Source organism: Monodelphis domestica, chromosome 6, assembly GCF_027887165.1.
Source record: "Monodelphis domestica isolate mMonDom1 chromosome 6, mMonDom1.pri, whole genome shotgun sequence".
In the NCBI taxonomy this organism is placed as follows: Eukaryota; Metazoa; Chordata; class Mammalia; order Didelphimorphia; family Didelphidae; genus Monodelphis; species Monodelphis domestica.
The window spans coordinates 178,231,554-178,253,719 of record NC_077232.1 but is presented as its reverse complement, the minus strand read 5'-3'; the positions used below and the strand labels follow the sequence as shown (position 1 = coordinate 178,253,719).

The 22,166-nt window shown below is 36.5% G+C and overlaps 1 protein-coding gene across 3 annotated transcripts in view; it reads right to left on the bottom strand.

Annotated features, from left to right (window-relative positions):
- The window catches only part of HHIP (hedgehog interacting protein), a 141,754-nt gene that overhangs the window by 6,013 nt on the left and 113,575 nt on the right, over positions 1–22,166 (bottom strand). Inside the window, exons 12-13 of one of the 3 annotated variants that reach the window (XM_007496276.3) lie at positions 3,324–3,472; positions 901–1,029 (exon numbers count right to left, since the gene is read on the bottom strand). In XM_007496276.3, coding sequence (XP_007496338.1) covers positions 901–1,029; positions 3,324–3,472 — 278 coding nt within the window. Of the gene's footprint in view, positions 1–60; positions 1,030–3,323; positions 3,473–22,166 lie in introns of those variants that run through there. The other 2 variants (XM_007496277.3, XM_001367162.4) reach the window with 2 other exon arrangements.

Below are 22,166 nucleotides of genomic sequence, written 5' to 3'. Positions count from 1 at the left end.
CACAAACCCAGTGCCTATTGTTAAATAAAATATACAATAAAAACAGACCTTTTAGGATGATTTGTTTTGAAATATGCTGATATAATTTAATTATAAAACACTGGAAAACAATCTTGAGATTAAGCGGGGGGTAACCCGATTTCTATGCCAATAAAAAGGTAAGTGCATAACATTTTGCAATGCAATACATTGATGAAGGTGAAGATTACAGTCATATTAAATTGCCTATGTAGAAATGCATCAAGGAGTTCTGAAACATTATTTTATCATATTCCATTTAAAAATGTTGCTTTAAAAAAGGATTAAATCCATCAGTTTATGCAGAGTAATGTTTCAAAACTCCACCTTAAAAAATTCTTCTTAGTTATTACAGACAAAAAATGGCCAGGATGTCAAAGAACCTACTCTGGTGACATAAAAAAATGTCCTTTCTCAGTATACAGTGGATTCACTGTGTAAACTACTCCACATAAAGAAATATAATTTTTAAAAATTCCACCAGGAAGCAGCCACACTTGTGGGGTTGGGGGTAGGGGATGGATGAGTGTGTGTACACACTTGTGTATATATATATTATAATATATATTATATTATCCATAACATATTATACATATTATAATATATATTTTATATATATACACATACATAGACAGGCATACATACACACAGGATCTGAATGTTTATGGAAATCGTTTTTAAATTAATAAAAAAAGGAAATGAAATCACAGGAGTTTGTAGCAGGATAACAGTCTTTTCATTTTTTGTTTCTTTTTTTTTAATGACAGGATTAAAAATAAATGCCCATCAGGAAGGAGAATCCAAAACGTCCCCGAAACTATACAATGTAACTTGTTAGGTCCAGCAAATAGGATGTCATGTCAATGATCTGATCGAGAATACCTGCCCTGGTCACTCTGCGGATGTTTCTATCCAGTTGCTCACATTGAGGTCCCAGGTATCCTTTTTTACATAGGCACTTGTTTGGTCTAATGCAAACTCCTCCGTGGCGACAGGCTGGTTCACATTTTGCTAGAAAATAAAAGGAACAAAATCAAATCCTGTGAACGTACAGATAGAGGAATAGAAATTCACTCTTGATGGATGGTTGTCTCAAAAACTTCTGATTGGAGTCTTGTAATTTTTTTAAAAGGCTGACTATTCCTTTCGTTTAGGTGGGCACTACAAGGGCTACTCATGGACCCAATACCACTTGCGATCATCATGGGAGCTTAACCTGCTCTGTTCCTGACCTGGGCTGGTTCACTCCTCCTTAAAGCAACTTGGTGGCACCTCTGGTCCCAAGGTCTCACCATATTAATGCTTAACTTACTCTGGATATTAATTAGCATAGTCCACTGTAGCTCAGATTTCTTTATCTCAAATAATTGATGAGTCTCAGCCTTCCTTGGGATTACAAGGTATGCGACTATTGATCAGTGGCCAAGAATTTGTTGTTTACATTGTGCCTGGGATAGTGCTAAGCCTCAGATCCTACCAGCTATTAGAAGGTTCAATTGCTTTATTCCTCCTTTAATTCAACTCTGACACAAAAACATTCATTTCTGAGAATCTCTGAGTTTTAGCTACTTTATCCTTGTGCACAATTTAAAACCAGATTAAATTAGTTTGATCAGAAAGGAAGAAGTAAAATGAAGAAAGGAAGAAAGGCAATAAAGTACAAAGGAAGAAATATTCAGAGGTAATAAAATTTTAGACAGATAACAGAAAAAAAATCACAGAATAAAATGTTTTTCCCCTTATTCCTTCTTAAATCATTTTGTTACATACTATGGGGTTATACAAGATTTTATTCTTTACTATATATACTTGATTATTTGTTTTTATTCGTAGTAATTAAATTTAGAATAAAATTTAAAATACAAGGTTTATCTAATTCTAAATATTAGGCTACATCGAATTTAAGAGAATGGATCTTCAAAATAAATAAAAATGATATTAAGGGGGCAGCTGGGTAGCACAGTGGATTGAGAGTCAGGCCTAGAGACAGGAGGTCCTAGGTTCAAATCTGACCTCAGACACTTCCCAGCTGTGTGACCCTGGGCAAGTCACTTGACCCCCATTGCCTAACTCTTACCACTCTTCTGCCTTGGAACCAAGAGTATTGACTCCAAGACAGAAGGTAAGGGTTTTAAAAAATGATATTCAAAGAGGTTTTGAGTAATAGGAATGGCACAAATTTTTTTTATCTGAAATAAAACTAAATCCAATTTAAATGAGTAGTTTTATTTTTGTTGGCAAGACTCAACCTCAATATTTGAACTTCTTTTCCCCTAGTAGTTTGTTTTTCTTTTCTATGATGACTTCAAATCTAACATAAATGCCTCTATTTCTGTGAATCTCAGGTTTAGCTAATTTATTCTTGTACACAATTTAAAATCCAATTAAATTAGTTTGATCAGAAAGAAGAAAAAAGAAGTAAAGAAGGTAAGGAACTAGGAAAAAATATCCAGAGGTATTACTTTCTTATGTATGAAATTATGCAATATTACATTTGTAAATTTTCCCTCAATTTCATGACATTAATGTTAACCCAAATATATATATATATTTTAAACCTGTCTTAGAATGAATACTAAGTTTGGGTTCTAATGAAGAAATGCAAAAAAGTCTAAGCAACTGGAGTTAAGTGACTTGCCCAGGGTCACACAGCTAGGAAGTATCTGAGGCCAGATATGAACTCAGGAACTACTCCCTCTCCCCTAGGCCTGACTCTATCCATTGAGCCATCTACTGCCCCTTAGTCCACATCATTTTAACCCTTCTTATACAATCCTTAAGTGCAACCTAAATATCAATTTGTGTCAGTGAATGTTTGGGAAAAGGTCAATTTAGGGATAAATTGCTTGTGCAAATGGAAGGAAAACAAATGGAAAGGAAATAGGTAACCACACAAGCCCATGATGCTATGCCAATATATAGGAGAATTTCCTCCTCTCTGAGGCAGAAGCTGGCTTGTGCTATGTATGAATAAAAGTTGTGTATGAAATCTGAAAATCTGTAACAGAAAAGAATTTAGAGATCATCTTAGTCAGATTCTATCCCCTCTAAGTCCTTCCATTACAGATAAAGTTGGCATACAGACATCTATGAAAATAAGGGGAAAACTTCCTTTAGAAGCCTTGCAAAAGAGTGTCCTTTGGTGCTTTTGCAAATCAATCAATGCCGTTTCAACTTTAGAAGTTTCTTGAAACAAATGACTGGAGTGGAATTGTTGAGAATGTGAGAGTCTACACAAACGCTGCCTTTCCCCCTCACCCCAACTTCCAGATTCCAAACCCTTGCAGTTACAGCGAAATACTAACCAATTCTGCAGAAGTCACCCTCCCAACCTGGACTACAGCAGCATCTTCCAGTAGGAGTACAGTAGCCATTTCGACAAAGCCGAGAGCATTCCGATGTCAGGGGCTGTACAGGCTGAATGCTGGTTCTGCATTCTTCAGGCATTAAAGGTCTGTGAAAAACAAAGAAATAAACAATCAAATAAAAGCAAAATGTGTATTTCCCCTAAAAAGCCAGTCTTGGAAAGAAAGCCAGTGATTTCATAACTTAAAAAAAAAGACTTTTTTTGGTTTCGCTCTACACACACACACACACACACACACACACACACACACACAGAGTACACAACTGTTTTCAAGGACCCATTCACAAAGATGTACAGCTTTTCATTAAAAACAAATGAAAACCACACACATACACATACCAGCAAAGAGAAACAAACTTGTTTGAAACTCTATGAAATTTTTTGAACTAGATGAAAGATTTTAAGGACCAGTTGATCCGAAACATCAATTTTCTGGATTCTAATGGCACACTGGCATGTTTCTATTTAGTGGCCAAGAATGCCCAGTCAATTTCACTCATGAAAATGGAGATTTGGAAACAATTAAACAAACAAACGAAGAACTTCAGGTCTAGAAACATTTCACATGTGCTCTGCAAAATTTTGTCACTCTTGTTGTCTAACAAGAAATGGAGAGTAGAAATGAGCCTTGTATGGCTGGATAAATTTGCCATTTTAATGTTTACTTGTTATTTTTTAAAAGTGACTTGATTTCCTTCAGTCTCACTGTGGTTTAACCCATGTCTCTGGCCTCTGCTAATCTGCATGATTATTCTAACTATGATCAGATAATGTATAAGACAGGTAGGTAAAGGAAATACCAACCTGATTCCATGTTAGTAACGTATTATTAAACTTAAGTTAAAAGATGACTTAATATTAGTTATAATTTGTATAATATTAGCCAACTCTTCTTACACAGAGGAGGGTCTATGATTTCATCAGTGGGATGGACTCCTGTACTGGGAATTTTCTTCTCAAAAACAGGCTATAATCTTTTCAGGACTTAGCAGATAGGTCCTCTGATGGGGTGGGCAGGTGGTGCAGTGGATAGAGCTCCTGGCCTGAAGTCCTGAGGACCCAAGTTCTAGTTATTTAACGAGTGAGTTATTTAATCTCAATCTGCCTCAGATTCCTCATCCATAAAATGAATTGGAAAAGGAAATGGCAAACCACTGTATTATCTTTGACAAGGTGACCCAACTGAAACAACAGCAACAAAATCTCTAAAGTTATAACTTGCTGGGACACACTAAACCTCAGAGGCAAAATATGAACCCAGAACTTCCTTGTGCCAAGTCCAATTTATTTTCTAACATTAATACCACATAATTACTAATTATCATAAATGACAGCACCATTTATAATCATTCATGATATATATATATATATATATATGCTAGTTAATGATTATTATGATTAGTAATAATGAGAGAGGCAGAAGTATATTGGAAGTAGGTAAGAACATTTTTATTTCTATTTTTCGAGTTGTAGATTTTTTTTTCACATTTCTCACTAATTGCCTATATTTATGGATGAAACCAAGATACTTTAGGAAGAATCTTTTTTCAGAAGATCTGGCTCCTGCTGAAATCACATGCACTCACCAGATTGGAATTATCTTTTACAACTGACTGTTGTTACCTAACCTTTGGACCACAAAAATGAGCAGGCTCCTCCCCCTTTTTTATCAGTCCCTGCAACCCCCCACCCAAGTAAGAATGCGGAATTCATTTAACTAATATAAACAAGAAGTTTTCATCGCTATCCCAAATGACCACCCCCAGGATGACCAGCCCTGTTGCTATGACTTCTGGAGTACCATAACAAAGAAAACACACAAGGTGATAATTATAGGTCAAAACTCCCACAAGAGGTAAATTATAGAGCCGTGCAGAGATAAGCAAGCCAATTAAACCAGACGGCTCAGCTCCCTTAAGACATGTTACTTTTTTATGTTCCTGTGGCAATATTAAGAGCAGCGATAATAGCACTTCAGAATAATATGGAATCCAAACGATGCCTCTGGGCTATTTCTGTACTGGCTCAGAAGATTATATTGTTTGCAAAATTACTTAAGACCATAGAGCTCTTCTCTTCCCCCAAATGTCCACCATGTTTCTGTCAGACATTCTATTTCTAGTGTGCTTTTCAAGTACTACATCTGACACTCTCACAGACTCCCAGATTCTTTGCTTTAGAATGGCAGTTCTGGATGAAAAGCTCCTAAGGAATTCCATAAGATTAATTCCACTTTCATTCCAAGGTTCTTTCTAAATATTTTCTCTCTTCTTCCTCAGAGAAGCAACTTCCTTTTGGGATGGAGAAGACCTTAAGTGCTCCCATGATGCTAAAGGGACTAAACAGTGTGGGTTGGCTAAAAGTCAGTATTAGCCAGCTAGTTCCGTATATTAGGAATATTTTTCTGTCTGTGTAATAAATACATTAAGGGGCTTGTGTCCTATGGAATACAGTCTGAGATCTTTCTTGATATGCTGATCTCTCCCTCCTTCTGGAAACTCTTCTCCTGAAGTATTTGATCCTACTTTATGCTTCTTTTTCTAACTTCTCAGTCTTCTTTGTAGGTTCATGATCCAGACCCCATCTCCTCTAAGTGAGTGTACTCCAAGGGTCTACATTGGGTCCTATACTCTTTTCTTCATACACTTTGAGTGTACGATCTCATTAGTTCCTATGGATTCAATTGCCATCTTAATGTGGATTATTTCCAAATATCCATTTTCAGCTCTGACTTAAATCTGGAGCTCCAGCCCTGCATCTCCAAGGGCTTACACAACGTCTCCATCTCAGTGTCCCATAGATCTCTCTGAAAAAGCATGTCTGAACAAATCCCTCAAACCTACCTGTAATCGTAATGATTTTTGCTGAGGGTACCATCTTTTAGTCCCCCAAATTCACAATGGAAGGTCATCCTGGATCATCACTTTCACTTATCTTCTCCCTATCCAAACAGTTGTCAACTCTTAGAAAGTCTTCCTCCACAACATCTCACAAATGCCCCCTTCTCTACATTCACACCACAACCTTCCTAATTCAGGCTTTTGTTCCTATGTCTTGTCTGGGTTATTGAAAAAACATCTTAAGTTGTCTCTATCTCTTGTCTCTACCCCTCTCCAATTCATCCCATACCCAGTTGCCAAAGCAGTATTCCTAAAGCACACATCTTTCTCCTGCTCAGGAAGTTCCAATGGCTCTATCTTGCTTCTAGGCTAAAATAATATCCTTCAGCTTCACATTTAAACCCTTCCCAATCTGTCACTAGCCCATCTTTCCAGGCTTTCTTCTTTATGTACCCTAGACTCCAAATTGGCTTACCCTGGCCCCTTCATTCTACATTAACCATTCACTTCTACACCTTTTCATGGGTCGCCCCCTGTCTAAAATGCTCTCTTTCCTAATTCCCACATCTTGGAACCCCTCCCTAGTTTCCTTCAAAGTTTAATTCACATCCTGCCTCTTCCAAGGCCCTTTTTTGGATCTTTCCAGTTGTTAGAACTGCCCCCCTCCCGATTTGCTTTGTATTTATTTTATAGAAATCCTGTGATTTGCAGTATTCCTGTGGTAGAACTAAAGGTCTTTGAGTGCAAGGGTTATCTTATTTTGTTTTCATATCCCTAGCCTATAACACATTGCCTGACACACAACTGGCATTTAACAACTGCTTACTAATTGATTTATATATTTAAATCAGATTCTGATGCAATTATCTTCTATTTGTTATAGAAGGGGTATAAGAATGTAGCCTTTACTATCTTCTGGGTCTCCTTTATTTTTTTTTTAATATGAAAAGACTTTTCATCAGTTCATGGATATCCTGATTGGAAACCCTAAAGGATCTATGACTTCCACAATTTGGAGAATCTACTTAATAAAATCCATCCTGAAGTAAAGAGAGTTGGAGGGAGCCATATAGTATTTTGGGTGAGTCCCCTGTGGTGAACTTATTAGAGAACTTATGGGAAGATGTGGATGGAAGTTGGACATGAGAGGCAGGAAAGAATGAGCCCAGTATGTTGTCATTGAGATCAAAGATCAGAAAGAGTTCCCGAACTCTGATTTGATAATCCCAGACTTGATGAGGCCCTGAATAACTTAGTAGATAAATCCTAGGGAGTTGCCTGAGGAACATTGAAGTTAATTGACTTGTCTAGGGTCACAAAGCTAACAAGGGAACCCAGGTGGCGTTTACATCTGAGATTTCCTGATGCTAACTAAGTCTGACTACTCAATTCAGGCCCTTCTCTGATGCTTCATCAAGGAATGAAGGAGACCATGGAATATATGCTCTGGCAAGTCCCAGCAAGCCAAAAAGACCTCAGTACAAAACCAGTAATCATCTTTATGTCTGTGACCTAAAAGATTAGTTTAGCCAAGTATGGAGAGGCCTAACACCAAAGTAATAATAATAGAGTAGTAATAATAGCAACTAGTATTTCTAGAAAACTTTAAGGTTTTGCAAAGCACTTTACATAGGCTGAAACCAAGAAAAATATGGAAGATGAGATAGCTCTGTGATCATTTCCACAGATCAAAGCAACTCATGAACATGCTCTACAAAGACAATTGACCTCTGAGAAGACCTCATTAAGTACCGATTTATACAGTACCTTCAAGTTTGCCAAGTAACTCCTTTGATCCTTACAGCAACTTCAGGAGCTAGGTGCTAGCATTATTCCATTTTACAGATGAGGAAAATGAGGCTGAGAGAGATTCAGTAATTTATCTAGATTCATATAATTAGGTAGTGTCTGAGACAGGAATTAAACTCGTCTTCCTGAATCTTAGTTTAGTGTTTTCTATCTACTATACTACCTAGCTGCCTATATACAAATCATCATGTTTGTATAATACTTAGGTGATTGCTCCAATTAGACCTGGGGCAAGTTCCAAATTCATATGTGACAGAATACAATTGATTACCAATTTAGTTGAGTGGATGCTGTCATGGCCAAAAACCATTCACTACTTCACAGTCAGCTTTTAGGTATGACTGTCTCTCATCACTTAAAGGGGCCCCACCTTACCTCTGAGAGTAGATAATAGTCTATTATCAGAAAAATAGTGGAAACCTTTCTAGCATTGTAGGACCTACCAAAGCTTGTATTCTGCTGCAATAGCCTTCAATACCCAGGGAACCACCTTCTTCCCTAAAAGACTAGGTGGTATAGTTGATGAAATGGAGAGACGACAGAAAGTCTAGAGGTCAAATGCTACCTCAGATACTGTTTTACCCTGGATGAGTCACTTAATTGCTCTCAGTTTCCTTATCTGTAAAATGAAGATAATAAGAGTATCTACTAGGAAGGATTATGGTGAGGGTCAAAAGAGATAATATAGGCAGAGTGCTTTCAGAACCACTTTAAACACTATATAAATGCTATGTGGCATCAGGTGGGATTTCTGTGGGGGTGACCAGTAGGTCACATGCATACTTAGCTCCTCCTCCTTGCATTTTCCTAGGTGCCAGAATCCAGAGATATAGAACAGTCAAAGGTGCAGGGCAGACTCTGGGTGATGCAAAACCAGTGATCCATTTAGCTTGTGGTTCAAATGACTTTTCCTCTAGCCTATGACCAACTGAGTGAAGCTTGAGGGATACAAACATCACTTAGGAGAGGTAGGATGCTGTGGGGAGATGCAGTAACAAAACCAAACTGAATATAGTTTGAAGAGTAAAACATTGATGTGTGGTTGTGGTAAGAAAGATGAGGATGAGTCAGAGAGAAGGAATCACACAGCACACTTTTCTATAGAGCTGAATAACTGATTCTGTGTCTCTGCCAGTTTTCTAAACTTCCCTGATGTTTCATCTACGTCAAACACCCAATTATTTAGATTCCTACAGATAAGGATTTTCTGATTTTATCTGTGATTTAACATCCAATATTTGATGAACCTCTATGTCTGTTTGTATAGATAGGCTCAAAGAGCATAAATTTCAAGGCTGAAGGGACCTAGTCAGCTACCTTTATTGTACAGATGAGGAAACTGAGGCTTAGGGAAAGGAAGTTGCTCAATTAAAAGATCTGGGATTTGAATATAGGCCATCTTATTCTGAATCTTGTGCTCTTTCCACCACATCACACTGCTTCTTGTACTCATAAATTTTTGTTTATGAAAATGTAGCCTCTCTAGGACTTGCTTCATTGCCTCATCATGCTATGCCTGTGGAGTAGAAGTCCTGGAAGATCCAAATAAGCCAGAAGGGTTTTGAGTATGGCAGTGGCTGCCTGAGAACCAGGCTCAGCATGGGTGGGCTCACCAGCAGGTGATCAATTCTTCGGCTATGACAACCCATAAAACAGAAAAATGCAGAATGGCCCTCAGTCTTGGGTGGCCTCTTTCCATTGCTAAAGTGATAATAGAGTGGTAGAAATGGATGCAGAGGGTCCTAAGAATAACAGAATTTTTAGATAATCTAGAAACAGGAATTTATCTATTTGGATGTGTTCTTAATTTTTTTTCTGTGTCATAGACCCCTTCTGAAGTCTGGTGAAACTTGTGGGCTCCTTCATAAAAGCATAAAGCAACAATATAGTGTTTCAAAGGAACTCAGTTACATTAGAAGAGTTATGAAAATATTTTTAAACTTTGTGGTATATCTAGCAAGTAGCAAGGCTAATAATTACAGTCATTTTGAAATAGTGATGAGCTTAAATTATGTTTTGAGATTTGTTCAGCCATAATGTTATGATATAAAAATATCTCTGCTTTTTATTGGCAACAAAGTAATAGGAACTGCTACCACTACTACGGCTTGTAGCCTGTGTTCAAAATGAAAGGAAATGCTAAATTACTGTTAGAGGATAATGAAAATAAAGATAATTTTTCCCCCATCCAAGGAACTCTTGTGAATACCAGGTTAAGAACCACTGATATGTAGAAAGTCCTTCAACAAACTGGGTAAATACCTTGGGAAGCATTTATGGGAAGACACAGACAAGAATCACTTAGGAGGAGAAGGCATGGATGGATTGTTATCTCCGCTATCCCCTTTGATGAGGCCATGTATTCACTGATATATTAAACTTAAAAAGTACAGATTACTGTGGAGGGTTCCTTTTACTGTTCACTTGAAATTTTGGCCTAAACTCTTGGCAAAATTCTTTTTTCATTGATATTATAATTGATTTTTTAACTTTCTTATGCTCCATATAATTTAAAAACATTGTTAGTCCATTTAGATGATAAAATACTAATTTTATTTAACTTATTTATAATTCAGAAGGATTTCTGATGCCAGTAATATAGGCATCATCCCCCTCACCCCCCCCCCCCCGCATCTGACCTAAATCCTTACTATTAACTTTTTGTTATTTCTCTTTGGATCTCTGATTTCACTAAAATGAGAAACTCCCCTCACCAAAACAGATTCACAGTAGTTTCTATCTTATAGTCTTTGGGAATTGAATATAATTACATTTTGAGAGTATTAAAATCAATTTTGCTAATTATATTTTAATATGCAATCAAATGTACTAGACAATTTTGACATCAAACTTCCATGGCCCTCATCATCTCTCCTTTCCATTTTCAAGTGATGTAGGGACATCTTTACTGATTGTTTCTTCCAGTCTGAATATTACTAACTGGGGCTTTGAAAGAATAACCAGAAATGGCAAATGAAATGCCAACATTCATGAAATTCTAACTTCAAATTTGCTAAGCAAAGACTATATATTTTATGTTTAGAAATATAAAGGTTCTCTTTTCATAAAATGCAGTCCAATAAGTGTGATTCAATTTAATTCAATCCATTTAACAAATGCTAAGCATCTACAATGTGTAAAAACTAGAGATAAAAAGAAAAAAGATGATCAACTTCTTGGCAATGGTCTAGAAGTGGGAACCAATATTCATTCCTCTCTGGCATGAGCTCCTGATTCTCTGGACTTTTTTCTCTACCATGACCTGTCAGGCAACCTTCTGAGTCTGGAAGTTGACTTTATCCTTGAAAGTCCCTTCCTCTGATTGGTCAGTTTCTCCTGGAGCTGCCATTTTAAGGAAAGTGCCCAGACTCGCTATCTTCACTTCATTCTTGTTTGGCTTTTGCTCCTGACTCTTCTGAACTTCTTTCTCCTTCCCCTTCTCTCCTTTCCCTGCTGTTCCAATTTTCAGTTTTATGTTGTCCTTCCACATTAAAATGGAAGCTCCTTGAGGCCCCAAACTATCTTTCTTTTTGCTTGTATTTGTGTTCCCAGCACTTAGCACATTGTCTGGTACATACATGTTTAATAAATATTTTTTGACCTCATTGAACATGTTCATGACTAAGAATATGCTCTAAGATATGTTATATTAATTATGTTTCAGTGTTCATTCAAGGGACTGGACCAGCCTGAATGGTTTCACGAATAGTGTAGTCTATTGAAAAATTTCCTTTAATATTTTCAATCTACAAGTAAGCAAAAGTCCTAAAATCTTCATTATATGAAGTCAGTAGGCAGTTTTTTAGACACACAACTCCTTCCTAAGAGTATTTTTAGGTTTAGAGTCTGAGGTCTAATTGTTTATTGCTTTTTCCATATCCCCTACCCTTATTTAAGTCAGGAACATGTATTTCTTAATCTTATCAAATATGAAAAACAGTCATCTGTAGATAACTGTGCAATACCCTCTCTCCCTCCCTCCCCTCCCACTCCTTTCTCTGTCTCATAGTTATCAATAATTAAACAAAATTAAATAACAAAAAATGAGTTTTCAGAAAACTGTCTTAGACCACATTTAGTGGATCACAACATTTGTAAACTTTTTTTAAAATAAGGGAAATAACAGTCTTTGAATTTTCACCATAGCCACAAAGAAGAAAGAATGAAATATTGGAAGCATAGTTAATATCAGACCAAGTGTGTGACCAAATGTATGTCAACATGAGGATCTTTGATATCTTGTTCTTTTGGGTAAAAAAAAAAAACCCAAATTCATTCATAAAGACTTTCATGAAAATACCCACAGTACTATTAGGTCATAGGATTTAGAACTAGAAAGGACCTTAGGAGTCACATTCCCCAGCTCTTCAACACAAATTAGGGAACTAAAATCCCTGAGAGATTATTGTTACTCATGGTCATGGGCAATAAATAGCAGACCCATAATTTGAACACAGGTCCATGGACTCTAAATTCCATAATTGTTTCTGTGGTACCACATTCTCTCCCTATAGTCATTTCCTAGCACAGTTATAAAAAAAAGATATTTTATTGACTTACCAAAAATTGCTTTTAGCAATAATAGAGGTGGCAACTCTACATTAAACTTTACTTCCTCTCTTTTTAGGATATGTGAAATTCCTCTAACAAAAGCAGCCTGAGGTTTAAAAAGAATTTAAAGGAAGGAAGGGGGAAAAAGCTATAATCAAATGAAAAGTCTATGGAAAACCACCAGGCAGATGGGGGTAGTATCATTATAAATATTGACGAAGTAGGCCTTATAATACAGAATGAAGAAGAGGGTGTGAAAAGATGAGGCTGGCTCAGGCCTTGAATTATATTATAATGTAGCAGTCATCAAAAAACCATCTGGTATTGGTTAAAATATAGAGATAGATCAATGGAACAGACAAGACAAGGGAGAATTAGAAACAATGGAATTCAAAAACTGTTTGATAAACTGGAAGACATGAATAACTCAGGAAAGAAATCCCTATTTAATTAAAAACTTCTGGGAAAGCTAGAAAGCAGTTAATCAAAATTAGGCTTAGACCGACACCTTACACCATTTCTACAATATATTCCAAAATCCATTTGAAATGGATATATGACCTCAATATTAAAGATGACACTATTTTAAAAATAGAAGAGAATTAGATCATATATTTCTCCCCACTATGAGTAGGAGATATATTCTTAAACAAAGTTTGAAGACAATTATAAAAAATAAAATAGATAACTTTTATTACATGAAACCAAAAGGTTTCTACTGAAGTGAAATTAATGCACGTAGGATTAGAGGGGAAATGGCCAAATGGGGGTAAAAACCTTTGTATCAAATTTCTCTGTTAAGAATTTGGTATCCAATTAGAACAATTAACACATATGTATGTATGAAGGTAAGTATACTTATATGTTACATATATGTGATCAAAAGTCATTTCCCAATAGGCAAGTAGTCAAAAGATAGGAATGGTTTTCAAAAGAATTTTAATATATTAACAACATGAAATAATGCTCCAAAACACTAAGAGAAATGCCAATCAAAATATCCTGAAGTTTTATCTGATACCTTAAAACTGGTAAAGATGGAAGTAGTATATTTTGGAGGGGGTGTGCAATTATAGGTATACTAGTACATTATTGGTGGAGTTATGAATTGGTGTAACCATTCTGGAAAGCAATTCTACCAAGTGACTAAAATGTTTATACCCTTTTACCCAGAGATTCCATTACTAGGCTTGTACCACAAGGGGGCCATTGAAAAGAAGAAAGTCCTTATCTGAACGTAAGATATTTATAGCAGCACTTTTTGGGGTAGTAAGGAAGTAGAAACAAAGTAGATGTTCATCCATTTGGAATGACTAAACAAATTGTGGAACATGAACATAATAGAATGTTATTCTATAAAAATAATTAATATGATGAACACAGAGAAGAATGGAAAAGATCTGCACTAAGTGATTCAGAGGGAAGTAACAGAGCCAAGAAAACAATGTATACAATAACTACAACAATGTAAATCGAAAGAATAACTTCACATATACTTAAAACCAAAAGTAAATGTTGCAAAATTATAAAAAACAAGCATAGTTTGCATCTCTACCCCACTCCTTTCTTTGCAAAGTTGAGAGGTCCAGAAGCATTGCACATTTATGAATGTCTATATGTCCACACATATGTATGTGTATATATGTAATATATGTGTATATTACACACACATATACACACACACAGAAAATACATCTTTTCAGACATTTTAAAAACATTATTTGTTATATTGGATGGTTTTCTGCTAGTGAGAGAAAGATGGAGAAGAGGAGAGTGGGGTAGACTATAATGATTTTAAAAACTATCAATAAAAAACTTATTTAAATAAAGAACAGATGGGGCTTTGTTTCATTTTTATTTTGGTGTCCATGTGTAATTGTAAGTGAAGAAGTAGCATAATGGAAAGAGCATTGAACTTTGAGTCCAGAATTGGGGTTCAAATCCCAAATCTGTCACTAACTAATTTTGCTTTTGGACAAGTCCCTAGAGGTACCTCGATGGGTCTTACTCTCCTCATTTATAAAAACGAAGGAGTTGGATTAGATGTTTTTTTTTTTTTTTAAGGTTTCTTCTAAGTCCTAACATTCAACAAACAAGAAAGGATTCCATTCTGGATTTATTTGTGAAGGTCTCAGATTTTAACCTGTACTGCTTGGTGGGAGACTGAAGATGCTGGCAGGCACAGAATTTTTGAAGACACATAAGATTTTACTCTTTTTTTTCCAAGACCTTTTCCTTCTCCTTTGGGAGGAGAGGTGAATTAGCATTGACACCTTGCCTTCTTCGGGCTTGCAGAGGCAAAAGTGTAAGAGAATTCTCTTGGAAACAAGGAAAGCCCTTTAAAAAGGTATTTTTTTCTGGCACAGTTTGCCTGGATAGATAACTTACTGCTCTTAGGAATGGTATCCATTATCTCAGTGGGGAGATACTGAAAGTCTGCAAATGAGGTCAGTTCTCCTAGTGGGAGACATATTTCGAGCCCCCGTGGGTTTATCTCAGGTTAGTCTATGCATTGTTTTTAAAGTTTTCTAGTACTGTCACATTCAAATAGTTGTTGAATATATGAATGAACAGACTACAGAATGATACAGCTTACCTTATGTGTCTAGTTCTGCATCTCAACGTGGGTTAATAATGATTCCCACTCACGTTTACAAACAGAAGTAAATACACAACAGAGCTTTGGAATTCAGAGGGTGCTACAATTGTCATCTTGGAGATAGACTCTTTCCTCTGCATATCCCATGCCCAGAGGTGGTATCCTAAATCCAGAGCACTCTTATCCTACTTCCAGCAGCCTAGGAAGCATTTTGGCTTATTTTGTCCTCCTCTCCCCTATTCCTCCTTTGTCATTTGTTGACTTGATTGAACTAAGAATGAGTAGCTAAGAATATCCTACAAGATATGTTTACTAATTATGTTTCAACATTCATTCAAGGAACTGGACCAGGCTGAATGGCTTTTTAATGAATAATGTAGTCCATTGAAAATGTACAAAAATTGTTAGCTGTGGCTCTATAAAATCCTTCCTTGCTATATCTCTGTGAAATAAGGGAGCAAGTATTATTATTTTTTAAACCCTTACCTTCTGTCTTAGAATCAATACTGAGTGTTGGTTTCACGGCAGAAGACTGGTAAGGACTAGGCAATGGGGGTCAAGTGACTTGCTCAAGGTCACAAAGCTAGGAAGTGTCAGGTCAGACTTCTGGCTTCTTGGCCTGGCTCTCAATCCACTGAGCTATCCAAGTGCCCCTGCAAGTATTATTATCATGCCCATTTTACAGACAAAGAAATTGATGTGTAGTGGAAAGGCTCTGGAGTCAAAGGACCTATGATCCTATCCTGGCTGTGCTGCATATAAGCCAGTGTGACATTCATTGGACAAGTCACTTCATCTCATTTTCTCCATCTATAAAATGTCCCTTTAGGTTTAAATTTACCTATGATGCTATGACTTGCCTAAACCTACATTGCTCATTAGCACCTGAACCAGGATTTGAACCTAGATCTTCAAGCCCAGTTCTATTTATACTTCAATATGTTGCCTGCCTCTATTGGCCTAGGTGAGACTTCCCATTCTACATCATCATTCCTTTAGAAATCTGCTAAAGAAATGAAGTAATTCTGAGCCACGGAAGTAATTCTGAGCCACCACTATGGTGTTAATAAAAGGTTAAGAATGATACAGAATTATTTTTCTGCTATATTAGAAAGTCTTTAAGTATATAATTAAAGATTAATTATTATATTAAGAAGAAAGAGAATTTGAGTTGATGAATAACTATGACTCCACTTCAGTCTTCTTTGTCTGCACTATATGACTTCTAGGCTCTAAAGCACTGTCGTTGCAAAGCTGGATACCTCTGAATGTACCTTTGTAATAATGGATACCCATTATTTCCAATGAGTTTGCATTCAGTACTAGACTGTGAAGGGGGAAAAACTTCCCAGGATCAAGTTAATTATTCTACAAAAGTGGGGAGTCACAATCAGAGGCTCGAATGGATTTATTGGGTGACAAATCTTCCTTTTATTTATGCTGCTTCCTTTCTGCCTAATACCTAAGGTGAAAACTCCACACTAAGTATTCTTCCTCCCGTCTCTCCATCTCTCCTCTTGTTTCCTCTAGGCTGGGATTCTATCAGGCCTATCCCAGTCATCCCAAATTTTCTTCTTGTCATATCAGTTTACCTGTGAAAAGAAGAATTCTGCAACACTCGAATTTCTATGAGGCCACTTTGTAGCATTCAGTGAAATGACAACACAATCCATCAACTGCCTTTTGGCTGCCAAGCATCTCATCCATTCAAAATAAAACCCTGCTGCAGTGGGAAGGACGAGGTTAGTGCAGTGAATACCTGGAGAGCTAGCCATGGTATGTGACCCTGGATTTGCCGCTCATCTCCACTGTTTGATCTTGTGGTGCAGTGCCACAACACCATTTTACTGCCAGTTCCTTTCAAGTAATATTTCAGATGTCACAAGAAATTCAATATTTCTGAAGAGACTCCATGCATTCTGCACTTGTGGAATGCCCTATTTTTCATTGTAGTTCCTACCTGAGTACACATTTAAAATATTTTCTGGCACGTCTTTAATGTGAGGATGACTGAAAATCATGGGCATCTATATAGAACAGGAACTTGTAACCTAGGGTCGGGTCTGTTAAATTGTTTTTAAAATATTTTGAAAATTACATTTCAAAATAATTTGTTTCTTGTAATCCCTATCATTGTTTCCTTGTAACACTATGCATTGTATTGTATGCTTATTAAGTCATTTTTCTAGGAAGGGGTTCACAGGCTTCCCCAAAATACCAAAAGGGTCCATGACATAAAAAAATGTTAAGAATGATATAGAATGGCTTTCCTGTTATAATATTAGAAATCCCTTAAGGACTCAATTAAAGATTAATTAAAATTAAGTACAGAGACAACATGAGTTGAAGAATAACTATGACTGCTCCATTGAGTGGTGTAGATTCATTCTTCTTTGTCTGGACTACCCAATTTCCCTGTTCTTAGTAATGACATCACTTCATTGCTTATAAGTACCCTTTAGCAACATGAAATTTCCTTCCTTATCTCTTTTAATAAGATCAATTTCTACTTCAGTTTTGCCTGGTGTCATGATTACTATTTCTGCTTTTATTACTTTAGATGATGCATAATAAATTCTGCTCCAGCCTTTTACCTTGAATCTGTGTGTGTCACCCTGCCTCAAATGTGTTTATTTTAAATGACATATAGTAGGATTCTAGTTTTTAATCCATCCTGCATCTCATTCACATTCAGTGTTGTGATTACTATGTAATGCCCTCCATAGTATTATTCACTTTAGACCTTGCTCTATTCCCTTTATCTCTGTTCCTCCTCACCAGTGTTTTGCTTTTTGTTGCCCCCCTCCTTCTCCTTCCCTCCAGTTGCCTCCCCTTTCCCTAGTCTTACTTCCCTTCTACTTCTCCGTGGGGCAAGATAGAATTCTATACTCCAATGAGTATATTTGTTTTTCTTTCTCGGAGCCAGTTATGATGAGAATAAAGTTTAAGCATTGCCCGTCACCACCCTTATCATCCCCTCTCTCTAATGATTTTTCACACCTCTTGATGTTATGTAATCTATCGCATTCTCTCTCTCCCTTCCCTTTTCTCTCAGTGCGAAGCTCTCTTTCAGCCTTGCTTGAGGTCTATAGACAGAGATGTAATTAGGGATTTTTGTCCCTAGGGCAAGTGACATGAAGCGTTTCCTTAGCTGAAGTAGAGGGATGTTACCCTTTTGGGGAGCACAGAGACATGCCAGATTGCTGCTGGAGAGACTTTGAAGGAGGGGCAAAATGAAAGAATGCTACTGAATGGAGAATGAAGCCTACACAGTGGCTTCATGTTTTACTTGAATTATATTCTTCCTAACTAGATATCAAATGGTCATTTCTATGATCCTAAAAAGATTGCAAGTGTTATCAGAGCACTCTAATAAGAGGGGTCTAAATTTAGCATTCTGGGGTAAATCAGTCCTTCTTTGTTATGGCTCTGCATGTAGACAGGGAGAGCACTGAACAAAGAGTAATAGATAGGTTTTTTAAATGAGAAAGATGTGTTGTTTTCAGAATTGTTATGTACAACAGAAATCCTCTTTGAAGAATGTTTGTGCATATCCACCAGAAAGAACTGATAGAGAAAAATAAGGAAGACATAGAAATATATATACATATGCCTTTTTGTCAAATGATGCCTTCTCTTATGAAAGGAGGAAAGGAAGAGAGGGAATTACTTGGATATCTGAATATAACAAATTAATCAATTTAATTTAAAGAATCAAATCATTTTCTATTTTAACAAAGATTTTAGAAAGCATACAGAGGAAAATGTTATTTCATATTATATAATAACCTTTGAGATTTAATTCAATAAACTTTTATTAAGTACCTATTATATGTCAAGCAGTATGCTAAACATTGGGGATATTAAAGAGTCAAAAGACAATCCCTGTGTTTACAATCTAATGAGGGAACCAGAAACATGTTTTAAAATTTCCATCATTTGATTATTTTATAGTAATTCATGAGGGCAATAAATATTTATCATAATATCATGGGTTCTTGAGTGTGTCCCATCTTAAAATAAATTTTAAATTGAAACTAATATCAATGAATTTCAAAATATAGAATTATTTCCATACCTTAATTATGATTTCACTCAAAAAAATCTAATATTTTAATTACAGTGAATTTTTTCCCTTGATGATCACAATCCTAGACCCCTAACAGGTAATTATGAATAGTGGGTAGTATGAAGTTATAGAAAGTATATTGATCATGGTTCTATCTTGACTCACCTGTGTAACTTGAATTAAGTCATTTCAACTGACTTGGTGGGTTCCTCAGTTTTCTTCTTTTTACATGGAGGATGCCTTAAGGATTAGACTAACTGACCATAAGGTCCTCTTTATATTTGAAATATATGATTCTATGGGGAAAAGCTAGAGAAATGAACTTTTAGAGGCTGCTGTTGATTTTTTCCTTTTAATTAAGAAGGAAAAATAAAACATTCTGACTTCCACCTGAAGATTTTTATAAGTATAACAATGCTTTGTTTTGTTATTATTCTTTTTTTAAAACCCTTACCTTCTTGCCTTAGAACCAATACTGTATAGGTCCTAGAGATCTCCTGCTTCTAGGCCTGGCTCTCAATCCACTGAGCAACCGAGTCACCTCCCTTTAGTTATTATTCTTAAATGTCTTACTAAAAGCAATTAACTTATTCACTCAATAAGTATTTATGAAATTCTTATTATGTACCAGATACTGTGCTACTTACTAGGGATGCTAAGTCAGAAATGAAATAGTCCTTAACTTCAAGATGCTTCCTTTCACAGGGAAGAGGGAAGGGAAAAGAATAACATCCACACAGGAGAATACAAGGGGAAGGAAGAGTGGGATAGAGACATAGGAGGGATTGGGTTAGCACAATAAAAGAACTGAGGGTAGCAGCCAGCAATGGGGATTTTGGTCTCAACAACCCATAACTCTGAATTCTGGGGACTCAGAGTGGAGTCAGAGGGCAGTAGTCTGAAATGCTGTTTTGCAAGAAGGGCAGAGACAGAACAAGTTATTTCAGATATGTCCTAGGGAAAAATGGCCTATGTATGTTGCAAGTATTCATTCCACTTTAAACATAAACTCAGCACTCCTGTTTTGAAGCCAGCTCTTGTTCCAACAATGGTCAAGGAAGGTTCAATGGCTTTTCCGGTTTGTAAGCAGACTGATTCTGAATGAAGGTATTTGACTGAGCAGTCAGTTCAAAGAATGATCAAAACAGGTAGACCATGCCTGGCTGGTCTACTTTTGCTGGGTAAATGAGCCCATGGAGTAATGCAGTAATAGGAGAAAGGAGAAAGAACAGAGAGCGATTTCTTCTTGCTCAGATGGAAGTATGAACCATCACTCATGAAACTAAAACTCTAAACACCTAAATGGTTCTTTGGATGGAACATTATTTAATGCTCTTCTTTTTGGGAAGCTAAAGTCAGAAGGGCACAGTCCTTATCAGACATGCTGTGCAGCCTAATTAAACTCTGTGGAGAGACTCAAAAAGCAAAAGCAGAAAAAGAAAGCTGGGATTTTATTACTGGCAAACTTCATATACAGAATTGAAAACATTTGTCTGAAAAATTCTTCCCCTCCATCCTACAGATAAAGTACCAAATCTTCAAGTGGATTAGCCTTAAATCGTTTTAGACTTTACTGTTGTTTGAAATAGGAAATAAAAACATTGCCTATAATTCACAAAGAAAAGAAGCAAGATCTGTACAGTAAAAGGGCACAGAAATGTGTCCAAAAAAGCCATTTTAAAGTCTAGTAACACTATTCTAAATCCCCCAATTTTGAGATAATACTCTTGGTTACATTTGATAATATTAGCAATAATATGCCATTCACTCAAACTGTTTTCTCTTACTCTCTAGCGAAGCAGCTCGATGAGAGATGGTTATGTGCCTCAGGACTATTTGTCTTTTTTTTTTTTTTTTTTGGCTAAAAGGTACTTTCACAAAACCATGTGGGATTACTTTCAGCGTGTGGGATGGAAAGGCAAATCTGCACTCCGACCCGGGGACTGCATTGTCTTATGATGTGTTGACTTCCAGTATAATCCCAAGACATTCAGGGGGTGTAATACCAGATTTTCTTTATTGTACCACAAAGAGGAATCATGGCAGGTTCTTTATAATGCTACTAAGAGTTCTGAACAATGAAGCCGGTTTTCAGAACACCAATGGGGCCTCATTTGAGAAGCAGAAAATTCCCACTAGCATCATGTTCTTCATTTCATGCCCTCTTTAACAAATGCATTTTGACAAGGACAACTCAATCATATTCACATAGTCAGTCGGACAATTACTATATGAGCCAATGTCTCCTTACAGCATTCAAAATGAATGAGATAGTTGAAAAGGACCTCTAAGTGGTACGAAACAGCGGTTTCGCCCTTTGGCTGTGATGGTCAGATGTCACAGCTCCAAGAAATCGGATATGCCCTCGGAAAGCTTGGCTCTAGCATTTCTCATAATCTAATGGACATGAATACAACCATTTCGTGCACGGGATATTTGCTACTTACTTTGAAACTGGGGATGTAAATAGCCTGTGTGTCTCAGCATATACACATAGACATACATTTGGAAATGAATATACACAAAAGTACGGTTGCAATATTAGAGACCTGCATATTATGACGTATAGGCACACAGGCTATCACTCTTTGGTGATCATCCTATTCTAGGCACAGAAATATCCAACACATAGATGGGTGTCTGTCTACATCCATCCCCAATTCTGTCCACAGCTAGAGCTACATTATTAGAGATAGGTGGACACAAAAAGTTCCACAGAGCTCCAGTTATATCTATAACACAGACAGACACAGAGAAACAAATGTATATCCAATTAGATATCTATGAAATAGCCACGAAGACATTTCTACATATGTATATTGCCAGTATCCAGTACTAGGTGTATATAGGTCAGATACTTATATATATATATATATATATATATATATATATATATGTCCAATAGTGATATAT